Source organism: Lytechinus variegatus, chromosome 14 (genome assembly GCF_018143015.1).
Source record: "Lytechinus variegatus isolate NC3 chromosome 14, Lvar_3.0, whole genome shotgun sequence".
NCBI lineage: Eukaryota > Metazoa > Echinodermata > Echinoidea > Temnopleuroida > Toxopneustidae > Lytechinus > Lytechinus variegatus.
In genome coordinates this window covers 23,959,461-23,975,311 of record NC_054753.1, presented here as the reverse complement: position 1 = coordinate 23,975,311, position 15,851 = coordinate 23,959,461, and the positions used below count along the sequence as shown (strand labels likewise).

Genomic DNA, 15,851 nt, shown 5'->3' with positions numbered 1-15,851 from the left:
TCTAATGGGATAGCACAGCATCCTTCTTGCTCCGAGATACTACTCATCCTTCATATTTTGCTACATCATGCATGTAATACTCAACAAGTCCCCCAAGAGAAGAGGGAACAAAATCTACTGCCAATAAACCTGTAAAATCTGACACTTGAACTTGGCAACCGGCCTGACACTTTTTGAATTCTCATTGCCATGGTAACAGTGCTCTCTCTCTTTACCACTCTCCCCATCCCTACCAACTTGCCCATGCCAGAGTTTGGATTATTATTTCTGATTAGGAATGGAGCGTTTTCGCAGGGTACGATGTTTCAGCGTTCTGGGAAAGAATCAATTCTGGAGGATGCGTTGGATTATGGTGTAGTGAAAAAGGAAAAAGAAAGGTGTAAGAAGAAGGATTTTCCCCCATCCGATTACTAGATCAAGTGGGTTTATTTGAGATGACAGATGTGTTAGTTATGGCCTCCCTAACTGGCACTGTGTGAAGCCTCTATGGGTGCGTTTATGCACAACTTTTTTACCCTAGAATCATGATCCTGCAGAATCATGGTTGCATTAAGTCGAAAGTGAAAATAAATGTCTTTCAAATCACAAACATGAAACACGGAAAAAGGGGCGATTGGGAAGACGTTTCTGTAAAATCACGAACGAGAAAGGTCGTATAAACATAATCGTGATTTGAATCATGATTCTATGACATCATTATGTCGGGCTACTTCCGGTTTTATGTTCATTATGCTCAGTGTTTGGGTCAAACTGCGCACAGGATCGGCCCGAATCCGACTAGAAACAGCATGCTATGATGAAATAATGACTCTGGACATCTTATCTTTTAACTCTCTCTCTCTCTTTCTTCCTGTCTTTCTTTTTCTTTTTTCTCTATATTGATCTCTCACAACCTCTGTCCCCTGCAAGCGTTTGATAGTTTGTTTTTTATTAAAGATATACATATTCTGCCATGGAAGCAAATTGACTTATTAAAATACCCTTTTCTTGGGCCTTAATTGAATGTCCTGAAGATATATATTAAAATGAATTCAAAGTAATTCTGATTGACTGTGGTTAGTGAAAAGCTGAACTCAACATTTAAATCCAAATCCTAAATATCTGCTTTAAACTTGCAATGATTTGAAGTCAAATCTTTTGAACTAATCCATACTTTGGTCAGTAAATTAACCTCAATAGATTTTGATTTACTTTAAATCGTATGATTAAACAATAGGATTTACTTAAAATCCCTGTAATTCAGAATGTAGCCCATATTGTGTCAGTTCTAAGTTGGAAGATTGGTACCCGACTTTCAAAGACTACGTTTCTTCCTTCATGTTTTTGGTTTTGGGTCAGGTAGAATTCCTGTACTTCCCCGACTCCTTTGACAGGTTGCCTATGGTAACCATAAACAAATGCCAACTGCACCACCTTTGCAATGCCAACAGGCAGCTTGGTGTAGATTTTGTTACAGAGTTTGCGTGATGTTATTCAAATAACCTAAGTTAGGTGTGATTCAAATGTGGTACAGTGTATTAATAAAAAGGAGGGTCTTCTATCTTACAGCCAAAGAAATTTTGTGTGGACCAGAGGATGAAATATACCATTAGGATTCTTGGAAAATTCAGGGTGAATGGTAATCAAATGTCTTGAAAATTCTCAAGAAACTGTTTTTTTTCTTCACAGTTATTTGGGTGTTAACAAATTTACTCTAAAGTTGAATGAAATTATTTGTTCTTCCAGTCAGATTCTGCTTTTACCTCTCTCAACTCGTTTAGATGCCCAAATTATACGACTAAAAATACATGGTATAGCTGTAAAATTGATTTGCATGTCTGTAGCCGATAATAAACAATCTCTGTTTTGAACCTTGTCTACTTTCCCTGCTTTAGTCACATCCACGCAATATTTCATGTTTCATATTTTATTTTAAATGTCTGGAGAGTTTTTTTTCATCGACCAAAATATTCAGTGAATTTCACTGACAACTCTGAACCAATCAGATGCAAAGATTTCAGTAACTTATAATAATAGTCACTGAAGTGTTTGTTTTATGAAATGCTCCCCATTACATTGGGGTTTTCCCCCTATGATTCATCAAAATGAAACTCAACAAAGTTTTTAGGTTTTTGAAAATGTTCAAAAGTACTTCTACATGTGAAGGGTTTTGGTTTGATGATGGTAATAAGGAGCGCTCTGGGAGATGACTGTCGTGTCTGGGAGACAGGAATGAAAGATAAACATCTTGCAAGAATCGTATTAGAATGTGGGACAAAATGGAGAGGTGAATGGAATCGTGTGACTTTTGTCAACCCAAAGGATTTCTGAGAGATAGATGGGACGAGATAGAGAGAGAGAGGCTTGAATGTTGGATTTTGCAACAAGATGGCGAACAAGAATAATAATAATAATAATAATGATAGTGTATATTTGTAGAGCGCGCACAGTAGACGCTCATGGCGCTAGCCAAGCAACAGTTCTCTTTTACACTGGAAAAAATAAGATTTTATAGAAATTTATATAAATACTACACAAAAACCATGAACAAGTACAATGTACCCAAGAAACAAAAAAAGACAGAGAAAGTGGGAGAAAGGCAATGCTATTAAGAAGAAAAATAAGGAAGAGAGGAGAAGGAGGAACTTGAAAGATCACTTTCAAACATGTCACATAATATGAGTAAGACAAAATAAAGAAAGAGAGATGAAATTAAAAGGTAAATACCAGTTATGGTAATGATCTCAAAATGAGTTCAAACAGATCCAATAAAATGACCATCCCAAAGTGTTTGTATGTATTAATAAAAAGTATGTGCCAAATGACTTTAGAAGAAAATTTGTATTTACTGAGAATTTTTGTTCCAAACAATATTATTACACTGTCCCAAATATGCTTTTCTGTGTTGGCGATCATCAGAGTTCTTGGTTTTGAACTAGGGTTTCATGATATCACAAAGATAAGTACCGGATCTGATTATATGATTGCATGGGTACAATTACCTTGATTTTAAAGACTTTCTCATGAACTAATTATTTGCTGCAACTACTTTCTTTTATATCTTGAATGCAGAATGAATACAGATGACTTGATGTGCTGAATTTCTTTCATGTGCAATATGAAATCAATTTCATGTTAAATATAATGGGACATCAAACTCAGTCATTTTATCGATAACATTCATACATACATCGCTTTAAATGTATTGAACTATGATGGACTTTTCCGAAGATTTTAATCGATTTTCCTTTTTTTCTTGTCTTTTTCCTTTGTATTTATAGAGATGCAGAAGGGTCAAGTAATACTCCATGTAGACTTCATAGAAGATCGGCACTAAGAAGAGTACACACTTTGGTAAGTTTAAACAAAAGTGTCATACATGAGAACAGCCACCTTATGCTACAGTCACTCTGGCAAATAATGAATAGGAATGTTGAGTTCTGTAGGTTAGCGAAGTTCTGGCCGAAAACTTGATGGCAGTTGGGGAAGGAGTATGAAATAATGTCCAGAAGTTTGATTTACGGCATTGATATTAACGATATAACATAACATTCCAAAGATTATGATATGATTATAAAGGGGGTCAGGGTGAGAAAATACCTTGCTGATCGATCAGGGAAGTCACCTTAACCCTTTAAAAGCCATGTTGACTAACAATGTGTGATAAACTCCTGTCATGGTAAGAAGAGGCTTAGCAGACCTGGTGCCCGCATTCTTGCATCAAGGTGTACTTGATTATCCCAGGTGAGAAATACTTTCCAATTGCTGACTTGGCTCTTCCGCAATTCTGTGACCCTAAATCCAAGCTCATCACATCGCACCGATTGTTGTGTTCTACCCTCCTGTGCTTCAACACAACAAAACCAGACTCGTCAAATTAGGTTTTAGCTTTGCGAATGCTTCGTGACGCAGGCTACATATGGTAGAGTGCTCACATAGTACCAGAGCTGGAGTGGTAATATCGTTTTGTAGAATTTGGGAAGGTCGCTAGTTCTAAACTATGCTGGTTGGGTCAGCTGAGGAATTTAGATGGAGTTTGCATGGATTCAGTATCCCTGGTGTAAAACTTGAAAGAAAAAATGGAGGGGCAAATAGACCTACATGCAACACACATCCGACAGTATAAAATCCATTGATTATCAGGTTATCCTATGGTAAATATTTCACATCGCAATATTTTTTTTACAGATAATTCTGAAAAAAAATCTTTTTAGGGTTTAACTGACACATGTGTGCAGTGATTCATAATGTAGGCAGAGCAGCGATCTTTAATAGTCTATGGTGACCCAAGTTCAAAGCCAAGTCAACGCATGCAGATTTCATTTTATAAGGCAGCATATTCCTTTTTCGAGGAGTCCCTCAAGGATGCTGTTGTTCTCCAGTTTTGTTTTTGCATCCTTAGTAGGGAGTGGACAATGGCAACCAAACACAAGTCTGTTTTATTTTCTTGGAGAGGTGGCTCTTCTTGGCCGTCTTAGCCATCTTGGCAACATGATGTGACAGTATGATACATTCTGGGGTTGGTAACCACTCATGGGTGAGAGCTGATGGATGTCTCTTCTCCAGTTTTGTATGAAAGCAGTTCAATTAATTCCATTATACTCAATGTTGAATCAGAGAAATTTTGTTATCCCTCAGATACTATTATGGTCCTTTAAAGGGGAAGTTCACCCTGACAAAAAGTTTATTGTAAAAATAGCAGAAAAAAATAATGAAAAAATTGGCGAAGGTTTGAGAAAAATTCATCAAATGATTAAAAAGTTATTAGAATTTCAATTATTTGATTTGAGACGTCATATGCGAGCAGCATTCCTACATAGCGAATGGTAAAACATCAGTGAAATGTCATTTTCTCAGAAAATTGAAAATGTTTTTTACTGTACCTTTTGTATATCAATAGACAAATCATTTCACACCCAATCAGGAATAGAAAACAAAATCAAGTCATCAGGAACCATATAAAATTTGAAATTCATGCGTTTTATATTACATAACACATGGGGCAGCTGCTCGTTTATGACGTCACAAATCCAAAACTTTGGACTCTAATAACTTTCTTACTCTTTAACGGATTTTCCTCAAACCTTCACCATATTTTTTACTATTTTTTCTGCTATTTTTACAACAAAGTCTTCTTCAGGGTGAACTTCCCCTTTAAGGATTGTGCCCTTTATAACAAGATACTTCACACAATTTGCATAATATTGCTGCGGCTTCATGGTCCATAATTTCATTCAGTACATTTAGGATAAAAACCACTAAGTATTCACTTTCAACATGTTCAACTCCTGGATTGAGTGTGGTTAAAAGTAGATTAGCGTCCTTCCGAATGGTGACTTTTCCAAAGGACTGTAATTTTGCAGCAGTAGTTCGGAGCCATGATGATGTGATTGAACATCTTAAACCTCAGTGTGGTTCACAAGCTAGAGACTGCTGTGCATCACATCGTCAATTCTGTCATTCCAACTTTCGTGGTCACATTTCTGTCTCTTATTTCTTCATGAGTTCACAAATCTTTCAAAAGATCCACCACTTCCCACTTTTCTGTCTCTCTTGATTTGTTTTCTTACCGATCCCGATATTTCATGTGAAACTTCCTCTAAGCCGAATACAAAAATGGCCTTGCCAGTTGGAAGTGTGAGTTTGTTGGTAGTAATTATTGCAAAAGTTGAATAGGTTCACCCTTTCACCTTTGATGTACCCCTCTCTACCTCTCTCTCCGTTTGTCTCTTGCTTTCTCTTGCACTATCTCTCTTTCTCTCATGACTCTTGCTCTTCCTCTTTCCCCCTACATACCTGTATATTTCCTATTGTCCTTTGGGGGTGTTCTATCGCCAGGAAGCGGGTCCAGGTGGTTTTTCCTAATCAACTTTGACGCAGATCGGCCCGGATTTCGAAGTTCCCTGTTTGGGTGTCCCTGCGCAACTATGACCTAACACATAGAGCATCCTCTTTCCTGTATATCCACCAAAAAGTAAACCATGCTACAAGTGCACAGGCAGTCCAGGGCATAGCCTGGCGTGGAATTAGTAGTGCAACATCGGGAAATAGAGCGGGTAGTTGACGAAGGCTTGTTGGTGTTGATGACGATGTCTTTGCGGAAAATGTCAATGGAGGCAGTGCATGGCCTATTGGCATAAGGATGTTGGATGTGAATAAGGTTTAAGGAACGATTTGCAGATCCTTGTGGAGTTGTGGTAATGTTTCTTGGTCTGCATATTCATGATCATCGCCATCAGCATCATCATCACCATCATCATCATCATCATTACCATCATCATCCAATTGCTTTGTTATCATTTGAAAATCCTTGACATGTGGATTATTATATGGGATCATTTGAACCCCCTCTACTGTCTGATGACATCATTCTCTCATAATCTTGGCGACTATCACCAATGTCATCATTATAATAGTTGCAGCAAATGTTTTAAGAAAATTGTCTGTAGTCACTACCATTTCAGCAAAACAGTTTACAACTTGGCCTTTTCCTTGACTGCTTCAACGTTGTTATTGAGGTCGTTTTAATATTTTATTAATTCATCTTTATTGTAAAAACCATTCAACATCCATAGATAAAGAAGAACATATATAACCCAGGACCGAGGTTTACAAATAAAAGTATAAGTTCCTCAGGCAGGTCGTTTTTAATATATCTTAGTCAGCAATCTGCACCCCAGATTACACATAAGTCCAAATATCTGTCATCTGATATGTAAAGAGTTGGTACAACTCAATTGCACTTGTTATTTATTTATTTTTTATTCAACAAAAAATAACCACAAGATATCAGCATAGCATAAATTAACAATATTCTTTGGTCTGTTATGTCAATGATTATTATAATCATTCTGCTGCATAAATTACCAGCATCTTAGTAATTCTTAAATACCATCAATGCAATCAGTACTACCACCAATGCAAACATCAACATCATAAGCATCATTATAATAATCATCATCATCTTCACAGTCATTGCCGTCATCGTCGTCATCAATCACAATAATAATAGCAGTCCTTTTAATTTCATCATTATTGTCATCACCATCATCAGGATCATTTTATCTCCTGGATTCTTAGCGATATCTTCTCTTTTCATCGTCATTCCTTCCATCCTCATCTTAGAGCATTGCACGACTATTGTTCCATTATTTGGATTGATAATTGGAGATATTTTCTCTGTCGGACCCCATCCGCAACAAAAATGATGCTGTCTGTAGTAAGGGTAAGGTTCTAAAGATCATGGATCATGGTAATAGTATGCAGCGCTTAGAGATATATTTGTATTAAGCACTATACAAATGTTGCATATTATTATAATATAGCACTGGCGTAGTACAGATTGGGGGAGGGGGCTTGGGGGCTCATGCCCCTCTAATTTTTCACCACCACGAAAAAAATTAAGAGAATAGGACAGAGAGAAAAGTGAATCATTTTCTGAATATTATGTCAAAATGTATCACAAAATTGGGTTTTTTAAATAAAAATGTCAAAATTTTTGCTTGATCGCATCGCTCACTCGCAACTTTGAGTAAATTTGAATAAATTTTACGCGATACGCCATATCAAGCCCCCTAGTTACAGTCTATGGAAATTATGTGTTATAGCAAAATCATTTTATCTACTTTAGTAATAACATATTGATTATTTTCATGACAAGCTATGTATATTATATGTTTTACCTTTAACAGACCGGTGAGCCGGGCTCCCCGAGGACAGGACGCAGCAACCGTCAAAGATCTCCCAGTACGCCCAACGCACCAGACCCCAAGATGTTGCAGAGAGGGCTGGTAAGTCATTTGCTTCCGTGGCCTTGAACTTGAACTCTAAGTAGCATCGTTAACGCATGCCATTGTGGCTTCTGTCAAAGAAGGCAGAGTAGATTCCTGGGCCTGGTAACACAAAGCTTTGCGATGGATAGCTAATACATGAAAGATTGGTGCTGTTTGGTTCCTGGTCAGTGTTATGAACAAACTATGCATGCAACAAAGCTTTTGATTGGTCAATGCTATTTAGCAATTGATCACAAACCTTTGTGTTAAGGAGCCCTGATATTGGAATTCAGTCAAGACACTCTTCAGAAACACCCCAAATTCAGTACTATCTGGCCTAAACATGAATATGTTACTTTCCTTATATTATGATAATCATGGCTGAAAATCATGATTATCATTAAATTCATGAAGGAGACATAATAGTTGAGTAGTATTATCACTGGTGTCACATTTGTGGCATACACTTGGGTAGAAAGCGAGTGTGACTGTCCTAAATCCTTAATTTCAAGTTAAATGTCCTTGACCCTCATTTTCTGGTTCCTCAGTGAGATTAGGTGGTTTCAGACCGCCTCGAAGTTCGTCGGTTCCAGGTATTCTCTGATCGGGAAATTTACCCCGATCAGAAAATACCAGGTATTTTGGTAATGTGAAAGCAAACTATGCGTAATTTTTTTTTTCCAATTTTTGTCACCTATCCCCAATTCCTGCAAGAAGATTAGTCACTTGTGCCTGAAAAACTCTGTCAGAATTTATTTTTACTTCTTAAGAAACCTGAGCAAGATGAAAATACGCCTTTCATTATTGAAAAGAAATATCAAATGCAGTCTGTTTACATTTGAGTATCCTAGAAATCAAATATCAGTCAATACTTAAGCATGGATGTGTTTGAGAGGAAATGAGTAATAACACAATTGATGCAGATCATTATCTTGATTTCAAGTGCTTCTAATGGAAAGTATGAAATATTCTATCAGGGACTATCTTTAGAAACTTGTAATGCACATGAGAATATGCACATTGCACGTATGAACTCTCTTAAAATGTGGCTTGCGTTCTTTGAACCTGAGGCTCCAATCAGCGGAATCAGGAATCTCATGTCAGCAGATACCAAGATGCTAAAACCAATTGTTGACTCACACCAGGAAAAAAAATGAAAATAATTTCCTTCCGTCCTCTGGCCTGGCGGCGGACCTCGCAGGATTTTTTTTCTGTTGATTGGCTGTGAAAATGTAGTTTCCACTTCAGAGAAAGCATCAACAGAAGAATCGTCCCCTGTAAAACAGAGCTCTGTCTGAGGAAAATATGATCATTTTTTTTCTCAACTATTCCCCCCCCTTCTTTAAAAAAATTGAACTGCAAAAAACAAAGTTCCTTTGCCATGATTTCCTGCTTTTATAAATGTTTATTCACAGATTCTTATATCTATTTCCCACTAGTCTTGAAAATTCAATTCAATTTGGTTTTATTGTGAGAAATGATAACATGACAAAACTTCAAAGACTGATATCAGATTTACAAAGTAAAAAACACATATACATGATTATGACCCAGGTTTTTAAAAACAATACAATGGATTAACAGTGCTAGACTATTAATCTAGATACATTATAAAGCCATATTATGGAGATCATCATTCTGGCAAGTTCCAAATATTGCAATTGATTGAAGAAAGATTAAAATTGTAAAAAAAAAACCCTCTATAAGACAGGATATACTCATTCTGAGGAACAATAAATATATCTCCACTGGCAAGAAATTTATAAAACCAGCTTTACCCATGTTTTCCTTCTTGTAAAATCTACCATAGTTAAAAGAGATCTATTTGTAAATACCAACTGGGTTCCGTAACACAAAGATTAGCGATTAATCGCTCATTCAAAAGAACAATTCTGATTAGTTCCCAGTCAGTTTATTGAGCAAAATGCACATGCAACCATGATCTTGATAGGCCATTTCATTTAGCGATTAATCTGTAACTTTTTGTGGTACAGGGCCCCCGAGAACTCTTTTCCTCTATTGTGAAAATTAGTTGAAAATCTTGTAGGTTGTCTCATTTCTGGAGATTACATCAGCTCCATGATATGGGCAAGAAGTCTGACAGTTATATTCATTCACTCGCTAATCTCATTGTAGGATAATCCAAGGTGATAATTGGTTGAATGGGATTAAGACACTTGATAGGTAATAGGGATTAGGGGATTGAGGATAAGAGGGAGTAGGGTTGAGTGGCTTTGTGGTGGGACAGTGCCAGAGTGGTGTAAGCAATATGAATGCTTTTCACACTACACATATTTTCCTTAACCCCAGGAGATTGGTGGGGCTAAAGTGGGTGGGGGGGTCTAGCCCCACCAATTTCCCGGGTTTAAGCTTAGCCTACTTCGGTTTCACACTACATTTTAGCAAAGTTGGCTAGTACGATACCGTCTGGCCCTGCAAGCACCACAGTTGCGGTGCTAAGAGATGCAGTGTGAAACAAAACTGGGCCTAGGATAAGTGGGGCTACGCATTAGCCAATCACAGATGTCAAAATTACATGTTAATCACACTCTGTGTGTCAAAATCATCAATATTCATGAGCTGTGCGATCGTCCAGGGTTAAGGAAATGCAGTGTGAAAAGCATAATGGAAGACTGTGCAGTGTCATAAAACACCTTGTCAATACTAAATCAGATCGTACTGAGCATGTCGAGTGTAATCAAGGATCTCCTCCCAACTCCCTGGTGTAATGTTAACCAAAATACATTATAGTTCTGAAGTATTGGCATTGTAACTCTTTCCTGATTTTTTAATTACTTTTGGACATGAAACTCAGCGGTTGCTTATGATTTCTTCAATTCAAGTGCCTGGTCTTGATCAACAGCTGTATAAAAAAATCTGGACACACTCTAAATTTCACCTTGACTTGGTGATGTAGATGAACTCCTTCCTGATTGTTGAATATTTCCTGTGGAATAAAAATCATTAAAAAAACAAATAATTCCTCTGAAATCAAAAAGAAACAAAATTTCCAGTGAAATAAAAACATGCAAGTGTTAATGTGAAACTGAATCATTCATATTATGCATAAAACTGACCATTCTCTTCAATTTTCACATATCTATTGTCATGTTTGTTGAAAATATTATATCTTGGATGAGCAAGTGTGTCTGGACAAAGTCATCTTCCACCTTGAAGTGAAGACAAACCCCACCCTTTTTTATTCATAATTTCCTTTGCAACTGGCAAAAGCAAATGTTTCCGATATATAACTCACAAACACATTCAGATGTCAGAAGTGCATGTTTTAATCATGTTATTTGTATCCCAATGAATGTAGGTGGTGAGATTTATGTTCCTCCTTGAAAACAGAGACAAACTCCACCCTTCTGATTAATTATTTCCTTCTCAAGAGAACAAACTCTTTATCACAGATAAACAGACAGTTGTCTTCAAAATACCTGCTTGTATGTTGGAAATTTATTTCTTGATCAATACACTGTTGAGTCCCTTTATTTACTTCAATAACTCCATACATCTACTTGTTTGCTAGTTCAGCCCTCTGGACTGCCATACCCGAATAGAACTCCCAAGGATTTAAAAAGCGCGAGCGCGCCCTCTCCCGTTCAGGCTTACTACCCATGATCACCGCGCAATTAGCGTCCATCTTCCTCTTTTGCTTTCGGCAAGCCACCTGTCAAGACGTGCTCAGATAAGTCTCCTAAGAGCTCAAATCTTTTTGAGCTTTGGTATATTATTTTCGCTTATCTGTGGTGCATTCTCCCTTTTAATTTCAATCTTTCCATTTGTGTGTAAGATTGTGTTCAGAATTTACACTTGGCGTGACTTTTTAGACGTGTTTTTGGTGACACTTAAATTGTTTTTCTAACGTTTGAGTTCTCGTCGCGCCGCATCGCTAGCGCGTTCGCGAGGCACCGGGCTTGGCCTGCCTACGTGGCAGCAAGCCTTCACCACCTGTCATGGTTATTGTTCTTCACGTTCAAAGCGTGGTGGCTTTTGGTGCCGTTTTTGAATTAAATTCTAGACAGCCTCTACACTTTGTTGTCGAGGGTGTTATTGTTATTTCTTTTTGCAGGTTGGGATCTTCAACTCTGTTCCTTCCTTGCTTTCTGGAATTGATTTATTAAGATTTTCGATTGATTATTGATTGATTAATTCTTCAATTCTCTTTCCTTTCTGTTCTGAATAAATTTCTTAATTGATATTTTATTCACAGGCGGATCTTAAAGCTCAATTCCTTTTTCCTTCTGTTCTGAATAAATTTCTTGATTGATATTTTATTCACAGGCGGGTCTTAAAGCTCAATTCCTTTTCCTTCTGTTCTGAATAAATTTCTTGATTGATATTTTATTCACAGGCGGATCCTAAAGCTCAATTCCTTTTCCTTTCTGTTCTGAATAAAATTCTTGATTAATATTTTATTCACAGACGCTTCGGGGATTGTTTAATTCGGCTTACGCTATTATACCTGATGATTGTTTGGTTATTCAATCCCCCCTAAAAAAAAAAAAAAAAAAAAAAATTTTTGTTCTTTACAGGTGGGGTCTCCTTCCTGTTAGAAATTTTTTTGACCTGTCCCGGAATTGTTTTCTTCGTTCAATTCCCTCTTCCCTCCTAGTCTTATATATTTTTTTATTTCGACAGGCGGGCTCTACGATTCCCTTTGAGGATTTACTGTGTCGTTCTTCCTCTTGGAATCGTTACTAGAGACGTTCCTCCTTCCTCTTCTGAATTTCTTTACCTTTCCACAGGAGGTTACTTTTTTTTTTCCTCTTGGAAATTATCGTAAAATTTCTCTTATCTGGAATTATTTGTCTCTCAATCCCTTTTCTTCCTGCTCTGAAATGCTTGTTTTTGTGTTTCTTCGCAGGTGGAAACTTCGTTCTCTTCTGAACTTGCATTCATTTTTGAATTTTTGTTTCGAATTTTTCCTTCGGGCACAAAAAAGAGAATATAGTAGGGGAACCTTGTAGGAGTTTCTTTTTTCAAAGTCTCCGACCTCCTTTTTATTTTCTTACAGGCAGATACCTAAACTATTCTTAGGTTCTTCTTCCTCCCTACCCCTCCCCTCTTGTTTTGTTCTGTTTGCTCAAACAAACTCCTTTTAGGAGGAGGGAAAGACCACTCCGGTCTCCACTTTTAATCTAAGCGAGATCTTTGTAAAAAAAAAAAGAAAAAGAAAAATTCTTGTTTTTCCTTTTTCAGGGTAGAGAGAGGTATCTTTGAATGGGACTAACACAGCCCCAGAGGACCTGGTGCCCTCCACGGGGACCGTCCCGATTGCAAGTTACAGAAGTCGGCCGCCTCCAGGCGAGCAGGAGGGACGCCGCGGTGAGCGCCCAGCGGCGGTGAGTATGAGGGTGCGTCGATCAGCATTCCGAATTTGCGGTCGGATGCTAAGAGAAGGAAGGCCGAGACTGTGGTGCCACGGTCTTGGACAAAGGAAAAAGTGGTAGCCAAGGCTTCCAAGCCTAAACTAGGTCCTGCCGCCGCAGCACCCATAGGGCTATGCGACCCACCGGCTACCGGGTCACCAGAAGTCCGGAGGGAGAGTCCGGAGGGAGAGTGCGGTTCTCTCCCCCCGGCACAGGTCAGGATCTCTGCCGTATAAGTCGTCCTCCGTTGACAGCATCGGGAGAGATCGCCCAGCCCCTGACCGCGAGAGGCGTCACACAGACTGTAACCACAATCTGACCCCGTCAGATTCGGGTGAAGTTTCGTTGTTGGCGGCCGCCCTGCCAGGGGCGGCAAATCGTAAGAAATCACCCGTGCCTCTTGTGCCTTCTTCTGCCCCGGCCACGCCGGCGGAGGCCGCAAAATAATAAGAAGAAGAAGAGGTCGCTGATGCCCCTGAGCATCAAGCGAGACAAGTGGGCAATAACCACCAGACACCCGGGAAATCCTCGAGCGATTCTGTTAAATCGCCAGCCAGTGCACCGACTAACCGGGTGCCCCAAGATCGCGTGTGCTTTCCAGCATTTTCGTCGATCTCAGAGCACGTGTCCCAGCCGACACGCGGGGCCACCCCGGCGCTTACTGGACAACCTCCCGGTTCAGTCCATAGAGCGAGACTCCCTTTACGAGGACAACCCCTATCCCGCGGTCGACTTTTCAGTAAGCGCTCAGGCGCTGCTTGACAAGTATCTACCTCACATCTACCCTCCGAGCGGGGGTATTGATGAAGCAAGGGAGTCCATATTTTCTCGCCCCGCCTCTTCAGGCTCTCCGAGCTCAATCGGCCGAATTGGGGGTCTCGGAGAGTGACGGGGTCGCTCTAGACGAGGCGGCTCCTACGACGAGGAAGCCGCCAGCTCCGTGGGTGTAAACCCACCCCCGCTCTGCTGCTGCCCAGAAGCGCCAGGCTCCGGCGCCGCCGTCTCGAAATTTTCAAGCCTCTCAAGGCTAGCGAGAAGGCAGAGGCAGGGGGGGGGGCGATTATTATGCAGGTACTCCCGAATTCGCCCTCTACGTCAAGCTCACATACGGCGACGACTCCTTCAGCGGTAACTCTCTCCATTCTTCCCCCTAAGCGGGCCCGTAGATTGGAGGTATGAATCTCTTACATACCGCATGCCGCACTTCTCTCGTGAGAATGTTTGGCTGCTTTGAGAGGACAACCTATCACGTCCGCGGACCGTCCGCCCAGGCGACGGGACCGTCGCTTTTCTGGCCTGAACCTCACTTTCTATTCGAAAGTAAGGGTGCCCTGTCTTACTTAGCTCTTACCCTTGCAACGCCAGAGTCAGGGCTATAGTACAGACACCCGTTCTCCAGCGATCGCCGCTGAAGAGAGGGCGACTCTGATATGAGCACCATCACCGCTCAGCGGTATGTCTCACTATCTCATAGCTCTCCGAGCTTATGAGTATGTATATCGGATCTGAATGTCACGGCGATTAAAAGTTCTCCTGTGCTTAATAATCGCTATGCCTTCACCACCCGGTGCATTATGGTTATGTTAACCTATTTGTCTCGTATTCGGGCGGCTCGTACGAACCCTGCCCGAGCTGCCATCACCGGTCGTCCCCCCGGACACCGCCGGCAGCACCCGCACCGAATACGTGGAAGGAATCAGCTTTTCATATGCTAGATATCCCTCCTGTTGACATTCACAGCTGTTCCCCGAGTCTTTCCCGGTTGGGTAAACATCATCTCGGAGGAAAGTAACCGCCGTACATCTCATGAGATTGTTGGCTATGTACGTGCGTTCAAACTTGTTTAAAGCCCCAGGATTCTCTGTCGGCATTCTATGCCTACTTTCTGGGCACACCCACCGTACCGGGTCGGCGAGTTCACACCAAACTGTACACCGCCAGACCATCGGTCGAGCTCTAACTGTCTATCTTATAGACTGCCCTCTATGTGGGTCAATCTTGCGGGCGTCTCCGCCGCTCCCTCCTTGTGCGGAGTGGTCTACGGTGGATGTCTTTACCGTGCCCGTTAGTCGAATCGGCTTCTTTCTTAGAAATTTTTTCACGCACACTCGAGTCGCCCCGCATGCTGCTTTCATCCTCCTTCCATGCAAGGCATGTGGCCAGGGTCACCGCACGACCGAGGATGATGTAACAGTGGATGGATGTATGCTTATGCCTTCCTAACCACGATCACTACGACCCGCCTTCTCTCGGGCCGACTGTGGATGAGCCTCTCCATGTAAGTGATTTACTTCACTGGAGTTCTTCTTTTAGAAATTTAGATTCTCATCCCCCACTGCTTAGGGCGTCATTTTTGCCGCCCCCCGCAGCTTTTTGGAGCTCCTTATCTTACCGATATCGGACTGTTCCACGCTGCCGCAACCGGCGCCGGCGGTGCTCGCTCTTACGATCACCTGAGAAACAGGCCTTGTGACTGTTTTTATAAACAACTGGTTCTCACCGCAGACTGATGGAAATTTTGTGATTACTTCCTCAAGTCTCCTTCGCTTGTTTCTTCAAGCGAGGACTTCGACACTCTTAGCCAGTTTCCGTCCCTAACTTGATAGGACAGGGCCGTTGCTACCTCATTCGATTCCGTTGGGAATGTAACGGTTGAGGTATCATATCTGGCGATGTCTGTTCGTTTAGAGCATCTCTTGATGGTCGTTTACACGTAATATCGTGA

At 40.5% G+C, this 15,851-nt stretch overlaps 1 protein-coding gene across 2 annotated transcripts in view; it reads left to right on the top strand.

Annotated features, from left to right (window-relative positions):
- The window catches only part of LOC121427558, a 32,946-nt gene extending 24,838 nt beyond the window's left edge, over nucleotides 1-8,108 (top strand). For both annotated transcript variants that reach the window (XM_041624008.1, XM_041624009.1), the window contains exons 2-3: nucleotides 3,261-3,333; nucleotides 7,671-8,108. In XM_041624008.1, coding sequence (XP_041479942.1) covers nucleotides 3,261-3,333; nucleotides 7,671-7,796 — 199 coding nt within the window. In that variant the 3' untranslated portion in view covers nucleotides 7,797-8,108. The remainder of the gene's footprint in view (nucleotides 1-3,260; nucleotides 3,334-7,670) is intronic.
- The last annotated feature ends 7,743 nt before the right edge of the window (nucleotides 8,109-15,851 follow it).